Source organism: Catharus ustulatus, chromosome 12 (assembly GCF_009819885.2).
Source record: "Catharus ustulatus isolate bCatUst1 chromosome 12, bCatUst1.pri.v2, whole genome shotgun sequence".
Lineage (NCBI taxonomy): Eukaryota > Metazoa > Chordata > Aves > Passeriformes > Turdidae > Catharus > Catharus ustulatus.
Genome location: NC_046232.1, coordinates 10,552,053 through 10,566,585, shown reverse-complemented (window position 1 = coordinate 10,566,585; position 14,533 = coordinate 10,552,053). Strand labels below are relative to the sequence as shown.

General features: G+C 42.6%; 1 protein-coding gene across 3 annotated transcripts in view; it reads left to right on the top strand.

Annotated features, from left to right (window-relative positions):
* FBN1 (fibrillin 1) overlaps positions 1–9,492 on the top strand; it is a 153,389-nt gene extending 143,897 nt beyond the window's left edge. For all 3 annotated transcript variants that reach the window (XM_033070192.2, XM_033070194.1, XM_033070191.1), the window contains 6 exons: positions 897–1,013; positions 1,770–1,898; positions 2,716–2,835; positions 6,028–6,259; positions 7,296–7,470; positions 8,215–9,492. In XM_033070192.2, the coding sequence (XP_032926083.1) occupies positions 897–1,013; positions 1,770–1,898; positions 2,716–2,835; positions 6,028–6,259; positions 7,296–7,470; positions 8,215–8,604 (1,163 nt within the window). In that variant the 3' untranslated portion in view covers positions 8,605–9,492. The remainder of the gene's footprint in view (positions 1–896; positions 1,014–1,769; positions 1,899–2,715; positions 2,836–6,027; positions 6,260–7,295; positions 7,471–8,214) is intronic.
* The last annotated feature ends 5,041 nt before the right edge of the window (positions 9,493–14,533 follow it).

Genomic DNA, 14,533 nt, shown 5'->3' with positions numbered 1-14,533 from the left:
AAGAATTTACTGCAGAAACTGTGTTTCACAGGCAAAAATAATTGCAAGGACATTTAAATGATGCAAATCTGAATCTCCTTGATTGGTGTGAGTGTTTCCACTAAAGACAGTGGAAGTGGCCTGCACAGGGTGGAGCTGGTATTTCAGTTAATTCCTTGTTAATTTGGGTAAACAACAGATTAAGAAGATTTTTTGCAGGTTGATGGCAGCTGATCTTTAAAGGTTTTTGAATTAATAATAGATATGATTGTTCTTATTTTGGTAAGCTTGTTGGTTTAAGCCATATAATTCAATGATAAATGAATCTTACTGGATGCAAAGATGACCATGGTTTGCATGCATTGCCAATCATCAAAAGAATTTTTACCTATTGCTTTTGCAGCATGCTGGATAAGGCACAGCAGTGCAGGAGAGATTTTGGAATATTTGTTAGAATTCCAAGACATATTTATGTGTCTTGTTAACTGAGGTTTGACTAAAACCACACAGGTTAGAGCAGCAGTTCCAAATTTTGCCATGAAGAATGACAGTGTATTTTGTTGTTAGCATTTATATATTTCTTTTGGAGTAATAGTGTGCTTCAGTGCAAGGCCATTTTCCAGTCTGCCAGGTCTCATGAAGGTGGTGACTTCCCATTTATTGGCTGAGCAGACATTTATTATGTCACAGCAACTTTCAGACAGATGAGAGTGTTGTCTGCAATTCAGTGTTAGCATGGACACTGTGTAACTCCAAATCCCATTCATTAAATGTGGGGGCTTCATGTAAGATGAACTGGAAACCAGCATGGAAAGTGAATGTAAACTCAGAAAGCTTTATTTGCTGTTATTTGTTTGTAATCACTTATTTCTGAGTCCAGGGAACATAAGTGAAAGATGTTTTCTTGGTTTTTCCAGATCTTGATGAATGTGCAACAAAGCAGCACAACTGCCAGTTCCTTTGTGTCAACACCATTGGGGGATTCACTTGCAAATGTCCTCCTGGATTCACTCAGCACCATACAGCCTGCATTGGTAGGTGGCATGGGAAGGTAGACACAGATTTGGGATTTATTATTGACCAGAAGCAAAGTTAAAAGGAGGTAAAATCATCTTCCTGAGGAACCAAAGGGAAACATAGGCCAGATTCTGATCCTAATCCCACCAGAAATGCAAAGAGGCCCCTTCCTACCTTCCCTTGCTCTCATAATCTGTCTTTGAATTTTGCACTTGCAAGAACCAGCCAGTAAAAACAGCACTATAATTCTTGCCTTACCCTTTCTTAGGCATTGAGCAAAAAAATAGTTCTGTTTCTCTCTTTGTAGCTCACTGAGATCATGTCAAGGCTTTTTGAAACAGCTATGAAATACACACCTCTGCAGCTGTCCTCTGAACGCATACCCATTGGGAGCATGGAAATGTTAAACTAAACTGCTTCCTCTTACAAAACACACTTTCTGCTCTGCAAGTTGGATCCTTGTTTCTGTGTCACTTTGAATATCCCATGGTATTGGTGTGAATCTGGAGGTGTTTGGAGATCAAAACATCAAACTCCTTATTCTTGGTGAAGAAAAGAAAGTTTCCCTTTCTATTACTTTTGTGTTTCCAAATTCAAGACAAAGCAGTGTAAAGTGTCCTGTAATGCAAAGAGAGAACCTGGGAGGGCAGTGGGACACCCGTGTTACTGATGTACCTTTACCTCCTGCCACAACCCTTCCATCATTAGCATGGCCAAAACATCAGCTTTGAAATGACAACTACAAACTAACACTGAGCTTTGGTTTCCCTCAGATAACAACGAGTGTGCTACAGAGATCAATATTTGTGGGGCAAAGGGCATTTGCCAGAATACACCAGGAAGTTTTGTTTGTGAATGTCAACGTGGCTTCTCACTTGATCAAACTGGGCAGAGCTGTGAAGGTGGGTACAGCACAGTGCATTTAACTTGGCCTTCTCTCGTTTCCTTAATCTTCTTTCTTCTGTCACCCAAGGAAGGACCTATGGAGTAAGCACCAAAATCTACAGAAGGACATGTGTAGGTTGAAGCAAGGGGGGAGTACAGAAATTTAGCAACGAGGCAACATTTCTCTCTGAGGGCCATAAAAAATGGATGTATTGCAGAATTCTAAAGGGTTGGGCAGATATTTCTGAGGAGACGTAGCCTGGAATGTTTTAGTTTAAGTGTCATAAGTTCAGTGAACTTCTTTTGAATCGTGCATGGATTTCTGAGGGATTCATCAAGGACAGGAAGTCTTGCATCTCCAAGGTGACCTGCTCAAGAGAGAGTTCAAGGGCTGTAGACTTATTCCTCTGGGTCCTCAGAGCCTTCTCCTGGGACAGAGTTTGGGTTGTTTTGAAAAATGGTATCCTGGGATTTTTGGGTTGGATGCCTGGGTAAAAGCAAGGATCTGTCTGCTGTGGAGCTGGGACCCTGAGGAAGGGATTACGGATCCCATATACAAATGGCTTTCTGCTGTCTGCTCCACAGCAGAATGCAAAAATGACAATTTTTGCTGAATGTGAGAGCTTTCCATGGTTTTCAGCCATGTATTACTTGCTGTGGAGCCACAAATCCAAACCCAAAAAGCCCAAAGTGGTCAGTTTTTCGGAAGATCCTGAAATAGACCTATATATATGTATGATAAATGAATATATATGATTATTTGTAACATGTTTTACAAATACAGCATGATTTGAGCTTCTCTCCCAAAACTCAGAGTGTGTTTCACCCTTTTAGATGTTGACGAATGCGATGGCAACCACCGGTGTCAGCATGGCTGCCAAAATATAATTGGAGGATACAGGTGCAGCTGCCCACAAGGATATCTCCAGCATTACCAGTGGAACCAATGTGTTGGCAAGTCACTTTTGTAAATTCATACATTCAAATGCATGTTACTTTTGTTAGCAGCAAGAAGTGAAGGGCAATGGTGCAGTTTGCCGTATTTTCTTTTTCTGATTATAATTTGCTAAGTTCAGCAGTGTGATCTGTCAAGGCAGGGTGGGTATGAAGCACACAGGAGCTCATGTCCTGGTTCAAGAAGTGTTTAAGCACAAAGCTGTCCTTGAGGGTGCTAGAGGTTGTATAGACTTTGAGGAAACTCGTGTTACTCATGTATTTTGTGGTCTGAACAAAGGAAATCTTACTCAGCTCTGCAATGGTCTGTGCTTGGACAAAGGTCCTGTCTAAGAGTGGATGGTGAATTGTGCCTGGTACTCTCAGAACTATACAACTTTGAATTGTTAAATCATAAAATTCAACTTCTGGCCCCAAACATCTCAAATTCCATTAAAATCCTACTTGATCTGTGCTTTGGCCATTCTTACAACACCGACTGCTGTGTTTAAGTCCCTCCTCTGTACAGAATCAACAATTTGTCATATTTGAGCAAACCTGCAGCTGTATGTCTAAAGGTGCTTCCTTGAAGCTTTGGGATACAGTTTAGAGTGAGTGCTTACAGGACAATTCTGGTTATAATTAACAAATGCTAGTGTACATAGGTTTATGTTAATAAGTAAATATAGTGGTGAGTTAAATGCCTGTTTCTTCCTTTCTAAACTTTGTTGCTATGCCAAGTCTCGGAGCCCTCATAGATGGGGCTGCTGTGCAGCAGGCATGGGAAAAGCCTTTGTTTCAGCAGTGCTGTATTCAAGCAAGAGAAACAGGAATAATTTTTCCTCTAGTGACAGTTATGTGCAGTTTCCATCACATTTAATGGGCTTCACGCAAGCTAGTCTTGTGTGGATACCCAGAGATGTGTTTAATGACCTCTTTGAGAGCAAAGAGCTTTATAACTTTTTGTTTGGCTTTCTTTGCTTTCCAAAAGATAAAAATGCCTTGCCTTGTAATCACTGTGGTGCTCCAGGGAGGTCTCTCCTTTTAATTGTGCTTACCAAACCTCCTGACATTATCTGCAGTCCTTGCTGTGACGTCTGCCTTGCAAACTCTAGCACTCTAGAGTTTGCCTGGGAACAAGGAGGTAACACAAACATATTGGGGGCTTTAATGTTAAATAAATTAGCAGAGTTTAGAGTTAAATTAGAATTTTGATCTGCAGGAGGGTTAAAATTCCCCAACAAATCAACACTGTCATATCTGGCTGCTGGAGGACACTGTGGAATCTGAAAAAGTGCAGCGCTGAGTTTTGTGAAACATCTTGGCTGTTTCCAGGTCTTCCTGGGTGAAAACATTTAACTAAGTGTATTTCCAAACCAGGTGTACACTGATATTCCAACTTTGAGGCCACTGACTACTGTTTAGATTTATACAGGGAATACCAGTTTCAAAATGCATAAGCACTGACTACTGGTTCCACTGAAAGAAAGATGCCAGCCTTGGCACCAAAAATACTGGTGCACCAGATAGTTCACCTGGGAAAATTCTTCTGAGAGCCACAGCTGGGGCAAGACTCAGTCAGTGCTTCCATCTTCTTGGACATGGGACAGTCCAGGCAGAAATCCAAAGCTGCAGGAAAGGAGATTTGGGTCTCTGTGTCCTCATGGCATTTCTCCTTCCTGCAGAAGCTGAGCATGGCAGAGGTGTCTGTTACAGGGCACAGCTTGTGCAGAGTCTGAGTCCCAAAACTTTTATTTCTTCTTTTTTTCCCCCCCTCTGACACTCACTGAAAAGAATGGAATTAATCTCTCTTGTGTCCCCTTTCTTGCTGCTGCGGAACATGGTGAAGTGAGCATATCTGCTCTTGGTGCAGTAACTTCCTGTGGCCCAAACAAGCAGTTAGAATGTTGGTATAGTTGCTGTGAGGTGTGATAAACCCTGAAACATCACTCTGAGTTAATGGCAAACCCTTACAGGCTCTGGGAACACAGGATTCAGCCCCAGGTTTTAATACCTTGTGATCTCCCAATGTTCATGTTGTACTGTCTGTAACTGTATATTCTTAAGATACTTATCTGGATCTCCTGGGTGTACCACAGGGGAAGAATCCACGTGCTAGCTTTTTCCGTGACAATTCCTTCATATTCCTTGGCAGTCCCAACTCTGCAAACAGTTTGTGTCTTTTTTAGCCTATTTAATGAATCGTTCAGGGATTTTTTTTATGTTGCTGCAACACATTTAGATAATCACTGAAGAATGCTTTGGTTCCTCCCATGTCTTGTGCTTTCTGTGACTGCATCCCCTGCCCAGGCACTTCCACAGTACACCACATCGTGAATCAGGCTGCAAGAAGCAAAGTCATTGCTTTTAAACAAAGAACAAAGAGACACATTGTTTGGAAAAAGACAATAATGCTCTGACTTATTACTTATTCTCCTGTAACCTGGATGTTGAGGTCAGAGATGCTGCTCTGTACTTCTCAAATGGAGTTTCTTATGTGGGCATACACCTACAATGTACATATGCATTTATCACAGAAAATTTGGGACAATAATATTCGGAACTTTTTGAAGCAATTTGCCACATCAGACATCAAAAATCAGACCAGCTTCATTTCAAAAAGTAGCCATTTTCAGTAAATAAGCCTGAACTGACCTCAAACTCCTACAGTGCCACCCTTAGGAAGATTGGAAAAGGACTGGTTCAGAATATAACAGTCTTTTTTGTATCTACAGCTGCTTTTATTTTTCCTTTACTACTTCCCATATCTTACCTATGTCTAATATTTAAATGTAAATGTGTAGGGAGGAATTTTCAATGCCTGGAAAAAAGTGTCAGAGCTTGATTCCTTATTCTTTTTCTTTTAATGTTGTATAGCCCATGAACAAGGGATTACTTGACCAGCTGGCTGTACAAAGTTTTATTCTCAGTTATTTCTGAGAAGAATTATCTAAGTCATCTTCTCTGTCTTGCTGCTCTCCAGAGCATGAGCTGACATGGCATGAACTGTCTTCTGTAGAGTAACCCCAGTGTTGGTGTTGTGTGGTTGTAGCCATCTCCCAGGGACCACTGCCCCAGGCAAAGGGGAGGACAAGTGCAGTTGTCTGTGTCCATCTGAGCTGGAGCACATTCAGCCAAGCACAACCTGTACAAGGGGTAGGCTGGACTGTACCTGGGTAAAAGTTAACGTGATATATTCTGCTTCTTTTCCAGATGAAAACGAATGTCTCAGTGCACACATTTGTGGAGGAGCATCCTGCCACAATACTTTGGGAAGCTATAAATGTATGTGCCCTACTGGATTTCAGTATGAGCAGTTTAGTGGAGGTTGCCAAGATATCAATGAATGCGGTTCTGCACAAGCCCCATGCAGTTATGGTTGTTCAAACACTGAAGGTGGCTACGTCTGTGGATGTCCACCTGGTTACTTCAGAATAGGACAAGGGTAAGGGATTCTCATTTTAAACTAACAGATACCAAGGGGACATGGTCCACTCCTTTCTTTGCAGTGTGGAGCAGCAGAACCAGGGGCATTGTCAGCAGTTAAAGAGGGATAGGATTGGGAAGGTGCTCAAGAGTTGGATGCACCTGCTAAGTTGGAGATTTTGGGTGGGGAGGGTGTGGGGAAAGGTAGCCATGGAAAGGGAGAGGTTTAATGCTTGAAACTGAGATTTGGTCAGGGCTACCACGTTCAATCCTCTATTTCAAGGTACTGCTTTCACTTCTCCTGCACACCTCAGCAGCCTGCCAAGTCCCCTGAGCTTGGCACTTGGGAGCTCGCACTCCTTGCTGTGATTCACTCGTCTCCTTAAAGAAGAGCAAAACAAACATTAATGATAACACCCCCTACCAGCTGCAAAAAGAAATTACATTATACAAGTGGTTTCACCTGCTGGTTGGAATAACAACTCTGCATGCTCTTAGGTTTTTGTATGTTCTATATTCTTCTGTGTTTCAAATTAATATTTTTTTAACAAATGTCTCCTTTATCAATAAAACCAATTTTCCCTTGGTCCAGTGGGCATGTTAGGACTGTACATCATATAGGAACAAGCAACCCAAATGGAAAGCAGAAAGACTGTGGTTTAAATTTTGTAAGTGACTAAAAGCTTTGGGATGCATTATGAAAGACCTCACTTTTCAGATTTTTCAGCATTTGTTGAAAACTGGTCTCTTTAAATGTGTTCCAGGCTGGGTAACAGAAATTGCTAACAACAAGTCAGAGCTTAAGCCTGTGTTTTTAAGACTGTTAAATGTTGGCAGGTCTCTCTTGGGCAAAAACCCATGAAGGCAGATTCTTGAAATAAAGAGTGGCCTCATTGTGATTCATTGAGAATTTTGTCTGTTGACTTTAGCAGAAATTTTTCCTAGGAAATGAATGCCTCATAATTGCTTAATTATTTGTACTTGCAGTCCCAGATTCAGCTTTTGATAAGATCTATGTCTTGCTGGAGTTAATTTTGCATTTCTTCCTTCCTCAGACACTGCGTTTCTGGAGTGGGGCTAGGCAGAGGTCAAGGACAAGAGCTTTCACTCAGTGGAGAAGTAGATGACAACTCCCTCTCTCCAGAAGCTTGTTATGAATGTAAAATCAATGGCTATCCCAAGAGAGGAAGGAAGCGCAGGAGCACTAATGAAACTGCAAGTGAAGCAGAGGTAATTGACTTTTTCTGGGGGGAAAGGGGTTGTGTCTGTCTTGTGAAAGCTGGGCTCAGAAGGATGTGTGCCAAGAGACAATCCCTCAGGAAAGATCTACATCCTAAAGTAGACCAAAGCTAGTTTTGGATATTAGGTAGTGTTTTTGTCTCAGAAGTAATGTAGAGCTTTCCTTCCTTTCCAAATGAAAATGTTACAGCTTGTCTGAAATGTTACCACCCGTTCAGAGGTGAAGGGCCAGGCTGCTTTTCCAGCTCTGTGCTGCACCTGCAGGCTGCCCTGGCTCCATGCTTAACCCAAACGAATCTTGCAAAGCAGAATATCCTCACTGAAATGCTGTGGCTCCCTCACAGATCCTGCTCTCCTTCACAGCTGTTCTCTCAGCCTGTGGCTCCCCTGGCAGAGAGGAAGAGTGTGCCTTGTTTGCTCCTTTTGTGGGAGGCTGGTCACAGGCTCCCAGCATAGAGGGGCTTCATCTGTCAGGCAGCAGGGCCCGTGCACAGAAACTCACAGCGTGTGTGTCGGGCTCCTCTTACCCACACAGGGGTGGTGACAAACTCTGAGGACAAACTCCTTCATCCTGAGGAATCCTAGGCCTGTAAGAGCGGATTTGACAGATGATGTTACAGAACCCCTTTTTAAAAATTGTCTAATTAGTAATGAATGACCTGGGCAAGAAACACACAGAGGCACGTGTGAAATGCTCTCTGACAAAGCCAACTGACATCCTTTGTTCTTGTGCAGGATCAGCAAGAGCTGGAGCCGCCAATCAGTCTGGCCAGCTGGGACGTTGAGAAAGCAGCAGTGTTCTCCATCAACATCTCGGATCTCAGCAACAAAGATCGCATCCTGGAGCTGCTCCCTGCCCTCACCACACTGACAAACCACAACCGATATTTAATTGACTCCGGAAATGAAGATGGTTTCTTTAGAATCAATAAGAAGGACGGGATAAGTTACCTTCATTTCACAAAGAAGAAGCCAGTGCCTGGAAATTATTCATTACAAATCAGTAGTATTCCACTCTATAAAAAGAAGGAACTTTACCAGCTTGAAGCAAAACATGACAAAGACTACCTCAGTGGTGAGCTGGGAGATAACCTGAAAATGAAAATTCAGATATTGCTTCATTAATTCATCAACCAAAGACCAAATAATTAAACCAAAGATAGATAGGTAGGACTGAATATTCCTCCCAATCAGATTCTCCATATCATAGGTACAATCTTACATGAGTACATTTGTATGAACAAGCACTATCATATTATTTTATAAACAAGGTACAGGATGAATACATGAGCTCAAAACTACCACTTTCTCAGGCTTTGACGTGTAGCTGAGCTACCTTGATATGTTGAATCTTGAAAACTGGGACTTTTACCATTGCAAGTTGGCCACTGATGCTGAGACACGTCATCATTTCAGCAGAGGTACAAGAATGTGCTTTCAACTGATGGACAGCTCTATTTTTGTAATTCTTAAACTGCGCTTCTCCAACTACAACTTACTAGGTCAGCCATTTATGATATCCATTTGGTGCTAGTGAATTTTCAACCTAGATTTATAAATGCACTGTAATATTTACACAACTTAGAAGCCAAAATTGCCATTATTCAGTCTAAATACTTCAATCAACCAAAGTTAGCTCAGTAGTTTATCTCAGTTATGCCTATAATACATTACATGTAAATTAAGTGTGTGTATACTGTAATCATGCTATTTTTATCAATGAAGCATTTGTAAACTAGATTAATAATACCCTTAATGTGAGGGTTTGTAATGGTGCTTATAAGACCAACTACTTGTTAACTGTATACACAAACCTGATGATAAAGTTTCTGTGACTTGCCAAAATGCACTGAGGTCAGTAGGGACCATTAAACATTCTCAAAAGTCAGATGACAATCAGTGCCATCCTACACCATGACATATTGTAACATGTCAAGAGTACCCATAGTCATTCATATCAACAAGGGTTCAATGTCATAAATGTCACAATAAAACAGTTTTTTTTTTAGTTTATTCTGTGGCCTTGTGTTCTTGCTGAAAGTGTGATAAACTGCATTCTTCTACTTCAGGTGTTATCAGTAGGGTTGTCTTTGTATCTGTCTGTGTGTCCAGGTGATCCCTCCTTGAAGGAGCTTCTGCTGTTCATTCTTCGTGCAAAGAAGTATGGAAACCTTCATTAAACAGCAGTGGACCTCTCTCAAGTTACTGTGTGCTTCCAGAAAGGAAGTGAGAACATTTCCAATGACATGACCTGAGTAGTCCTGTCATCAAGTAATCTGATAGCCAAAACATGCAGAAGTGGATATTAAATCATTATACAGAAAACACAAATGTGAAAAGTCTTGTTTGCTAAAACTGCCTTAAGATATTCCTTTCTTTTACCCTCACTTCAACTGTCATATAACTCAAGACTGATAACAGAGGAATAATCCAGTACTAGAAACCATCACAAGTTGTAGATGGGTTTTAACACAAGTGAATTGCTCAGTGATGTGGGTGTTCTTGTATATGCAAATGCTATGGTGTATCTTTAGCAGCAGCAGAACATTGTACTGAGGTGATGCTATAAAACCTGGAAGAAAGAAGTGCTGAAACTGCTGCTGGGACAGCACTGTAGTTGATAGAGGGACTATATATTGAGCTATAATAGCTTTGGAAGGGAAATGTACTCTTATAATTCACCCCAAATTGTATTATTGCTCTCTGTGATTTTTTCTGCATAACAAATATAACTATATAAAAAAGAAACTTGTCCGCAGGATTACTTTGATATTTTTAATAAACCATGTCTGGATTTTATTTATTAGTGTGCCAAAATAATTAACAGTGTATTTTTTACCACATGTTGCATAACTATGACGAGATATAATCAGAACTTTAAAGTTGTAAATGGCACTCTTATATCAGCAGGTGGGGAATGATTTTTAGTGCCAGTGTGCATGATTGTATAGTTTATAGGTAAGTGTACAATTTAAGTATTTTTTTCTCAGCCCCTAAACACTGAGAGGAATGGAGAAGGATGATTTCAGAAAGACCTGTCAGGAGTCTGTCCAGTAGAGTTGGTTTACATTTAAGCTCTATGTAACACCTTACGATGCCAAAGGGTCTTTGACTGTGTTCCAGCAGCCTCACTGTTGCCCACACAGTTCTGCAAATTGCCTTTGTTATGCTTCAGAAACAAGAAATCTTGACAGTAACTGTTTTAGTCATTTTAAAATGGAAACCCCAGTATTGCTGTACCAATCTGCACATAAAAATCCACTTTTTTTGTACATTATTGATTTCTCTCTTTGCAGCAGTACCTTTTAACTGATATATAATTTTTGCTCCTTGGTTTTAGTTGTTGTATGTGCATGATCATTTCCATTAGTTTGAATTTCTGCAGCTTCCTTGGCATCTCAGTGAAACACAAAGGTTGCACAATAACATTGCAAAAACCTGAACTTAAAAAGTGGTTTGTAACTTGCAGTGTGATTTTGAAATAATCTGCTGTACTTCATTTGATAGTGGGAATAACTCTAAGCACTAGATAGACTGAAGTAGAAGTCTTTCTAAATGTGTATCCTTTTGCAATTAAAGGATATTTTTCAAATTCAAGGAAATAGCAAAATGCTTAATTATTTGGAATAAGTGTGGCTTTCCTCCACTGTGATTGTGCATATGACTCTGCATAGATGATTGCATGGATAATAAATCTAATTTTTGGTTAACATAGTTTAACAAAGATGGCTTGTTACTGTACACAGCAAATCATTCTCTCATTGTGTGTTGTAACAGTATCTTGTAAACTTGACAGCCCACGTGTATTTTGGCAGAACACCACTGTTTCCACAGTCTCTCTTTTAAGCTGACTTTCAAAGAACCCCAAGTATTTGCTTTCTTATGGCAGGTCTTGAAGGGTCATACTCAGGTTTTCTGTAAGATAAATATTCTGTTCTGTGATTCAAGTTCAGCTTTGTTCTTTGGAAGAGCTGATCGGGTCAAGACCCCTCAGCACAGACAGGCCTGAGCTGTTTGGAGGGCAAGACACCACGGTTGGTGTGCAGCAGCTGCCTGTTCCTTCCTGGGCCCAGGTTTGGCACTGCCAGTCTGTGCCAGCAGCACCACTACAGGTAAGTGCATCTCCAGGCACTAAACCTGCTGCTCTAGCCAACCTGGGGGTGGTGGCACTGGCATTGCAAAAGCTTTCTCACCACTTTTAAAAACTGATATTGGCTGGAATGGCTACTTGAACCATTAAAGCCTCACAGTACTGTTGGATCTGACAGTCTCTGACCAAATCTGCAAGGTTAACAGCTTTTGTTGTGCTGCTACTCTCTGAGTAGGCACCAGATGAAGAGGAGAGAGCTTCTCTTACTTCACTGTGATGAGAAAATCTTGTTTTTTCATTTATAGAGGGGAAGCCAGAGTTCAACGTTGGATGAGGCTGGAGCTGCAGGAGCTGTGCACCCCTCTCCATGCCCCGCAGCTACCCAGTGCCAGGTAGGACAGGAGCTAATGGGACACACCAGCTTCAAACAACTGGGACATCTGAACCCAGGATCTTGTCTACTTCACTCTCCCCAGAGCAAATCTTGCAGCTTTTCTGCTTGCAGGAGTGGCCAGAAGCAAAGGCCAAGATATGATGTACACCAGATTAATCCAGTAAATCTGGGTTGGCAATGTCCTACCAGAGTAAGCCCTCATGTTATCACAATCTTGGCAGAATAGCACTTGGCTAAAACTCTTCTTGTGTTCAGAAAATCCCAGAGCTTCTAGCTGTTGCCTGTGGCCTGAGCGTGTTGGATGCCTGCAGAGACCTGTGCAGCCCCTGTGTGAGCTCCTGTGGTCACACAGAACTGCATGGAGGGCTCGGTGTGCAAACCCCATCAGCACCACAGGTCTGGGATGCCATATTAACCTGCAGGATGGTGCTGGTTCAGGTTGCTGTGAAAACTTAGGGCAAGGAGACAGGTGTGATTTGGGGCAAAATATGCCATCATTTGCACCAATGAAAATATGAATGATTGTAGAGGTTGCAGTAGGAACAAGACACAAAGGAGGGAGGGAGAAGGCAGAATGCAGCAGTAATTCAGTGGCCCCAAGCGCCCCAATGCATGTTCTGCATCACTCACTTGTGCTGGTACTGCACAAGCCCTGGTGCTTTGTGCCCCTGTGTTGTCCCTTGCAGGTCCCCAGGGGGGTGCTGCAGGGGCCAGCAGCTGCCCCACAGAGCAAGACGTGCCCAGGCAGCTCTGGGAGCAGGCAGAGGCACTGCTGGTGCCAGGCTGGTGGGATGGATGGGCAGCAGGGTTCTGGTTGCAGCCCCATTCAGTGAGCTCTTCACCAAGGCTGCTGTTGCTCCTGGAGACTTTGAAGTCTGATCCCTCTGGAGCGGGCTGTGTGTTCTGGTTTGCCTGAAGATGAGACCCTCTTTCTGTGTAGCAAAAATGTTGAAGATGTCAATGACTGCAGCTCTGACAAATTCCAATAATCTGCTTCTGTTGTTCTTAAAACTTGCCAAGTATTTCACACCCTCATAGCAAATGCTTTTGAGGAATGTCATGCCCAAGCCAATTTCTCAGTTATGAGCATCCCATTGAGTTCAGGGGAGGAACCTTGGGGCCAGAGAAGTCAACAAAGTGTTTATTTTTTAGTTTTGGGATCTCCTTTCTATTTCTATGTGCTGTACAAGAGGAAGTGTCTGTGGAGACCCAGGCTGCCTGACCAGTGGGAGTATGCTGGCAAAGCTGGGCTGCAGGCCTGTGCTGGTGTCAGCCAGCCCAACATGTGCCATTGCTGCTTGTTCATGCACAGCCGAGTCCTCAACTGCTTGGACACGTGCCTATATGTGCACACAGAAATGTAGATGGTTTTGTTTGAAGAGTTCAGACAGATACTGGATCTTCGTACTTCCAGGCCATAGTCATGCTGTGGTAAGTCTTTGTTAAGCAGCCAGGAAGGGCTTTTCCCCTTTCTTGGGCTGGACCTTTCCCTTGCACATGGCAGCAGCACTGGCCCAGCCCCTCCCTGGCTTGGCTCTCACATCTGCAGGTTTGTTTGTTTATGAGCTTCTCTATGGCTCCCAGGGCTGTAGGATGTTCCTCTCTACACCCTTGTGAGGTTGAGATGTGTTTGTCATCCTTGTTTTACAGGACAGGAACTGAGAACCAGATGTTTTGGTTTGGGACTGCTCACAGGCAATGGCCGTTCCACCAGGAGTAACTCCAAAGTACTGAGGTGTCCTTGGAGAGGACAAGAAGCCACAGGGGCTCATCAGCCATGACAGTCCCAGCTGGCACAAAGCCATGGGAACTGCCCCTCTTCACTAAAATGCAAATCTCAGCTGGAGATGGAGCCCTGGCCACTCCCCACACTCCTCAGAAAGCCAGGAAGGAGCATGACCCTGTGCTCTGCACGGAGCCTCTGGAGAGTCTCTTCCCATCGGTTCCCCACCCAGAATGCTGCCACTGCAGGTGCAGCCACACCAGTTTAAAAAATCACAAACAAACAAAACCAGTGTCAGTTCTTGGTAATTTACTGTAAAAAAAATAGATTTTGGGTAAGTATCCAGGCCAGCAGGCTGCATAGAGGTACTCAAAAGTGACACTGCTGGTGAGCAGGACCTGGGCTCTGCCAGCCTGCCTGGCTTTATTTCTCCAGCTGCTGGATGAACCAGCCCAGAAAACAGGACTACTGCTTAGTTTTCCTTGAAGGTTGAATCTTTATCCCTGTAATTTCTGTGTGAAGTGCTTTGGGGTGATTTTTTTTTTTTGTGTCTTTGACAATCCAGGAGAAATTATTTTTTTTAAGCAGCCCATCTGGGGCCCAGTTTGACTGTAGTTACAGTCCATTACATGATTGAGCTGGTGAGCACAGAAAGGTAAGAAAGCTGTCTGGACTTGTCTGTATGTGCTTGCAGCTCGGTATAAATGTGTTGTTGTTATAACCATAATATATACTAGAGCCTTGAGAAATGTCTATAGCCCAACCCGAATCAGGTGAAACTCCCCTGGTTTTGGGTTTCATTACAAACTCAAGACTTGGACCAGATTTGTGGAGGTTCATGAACCTC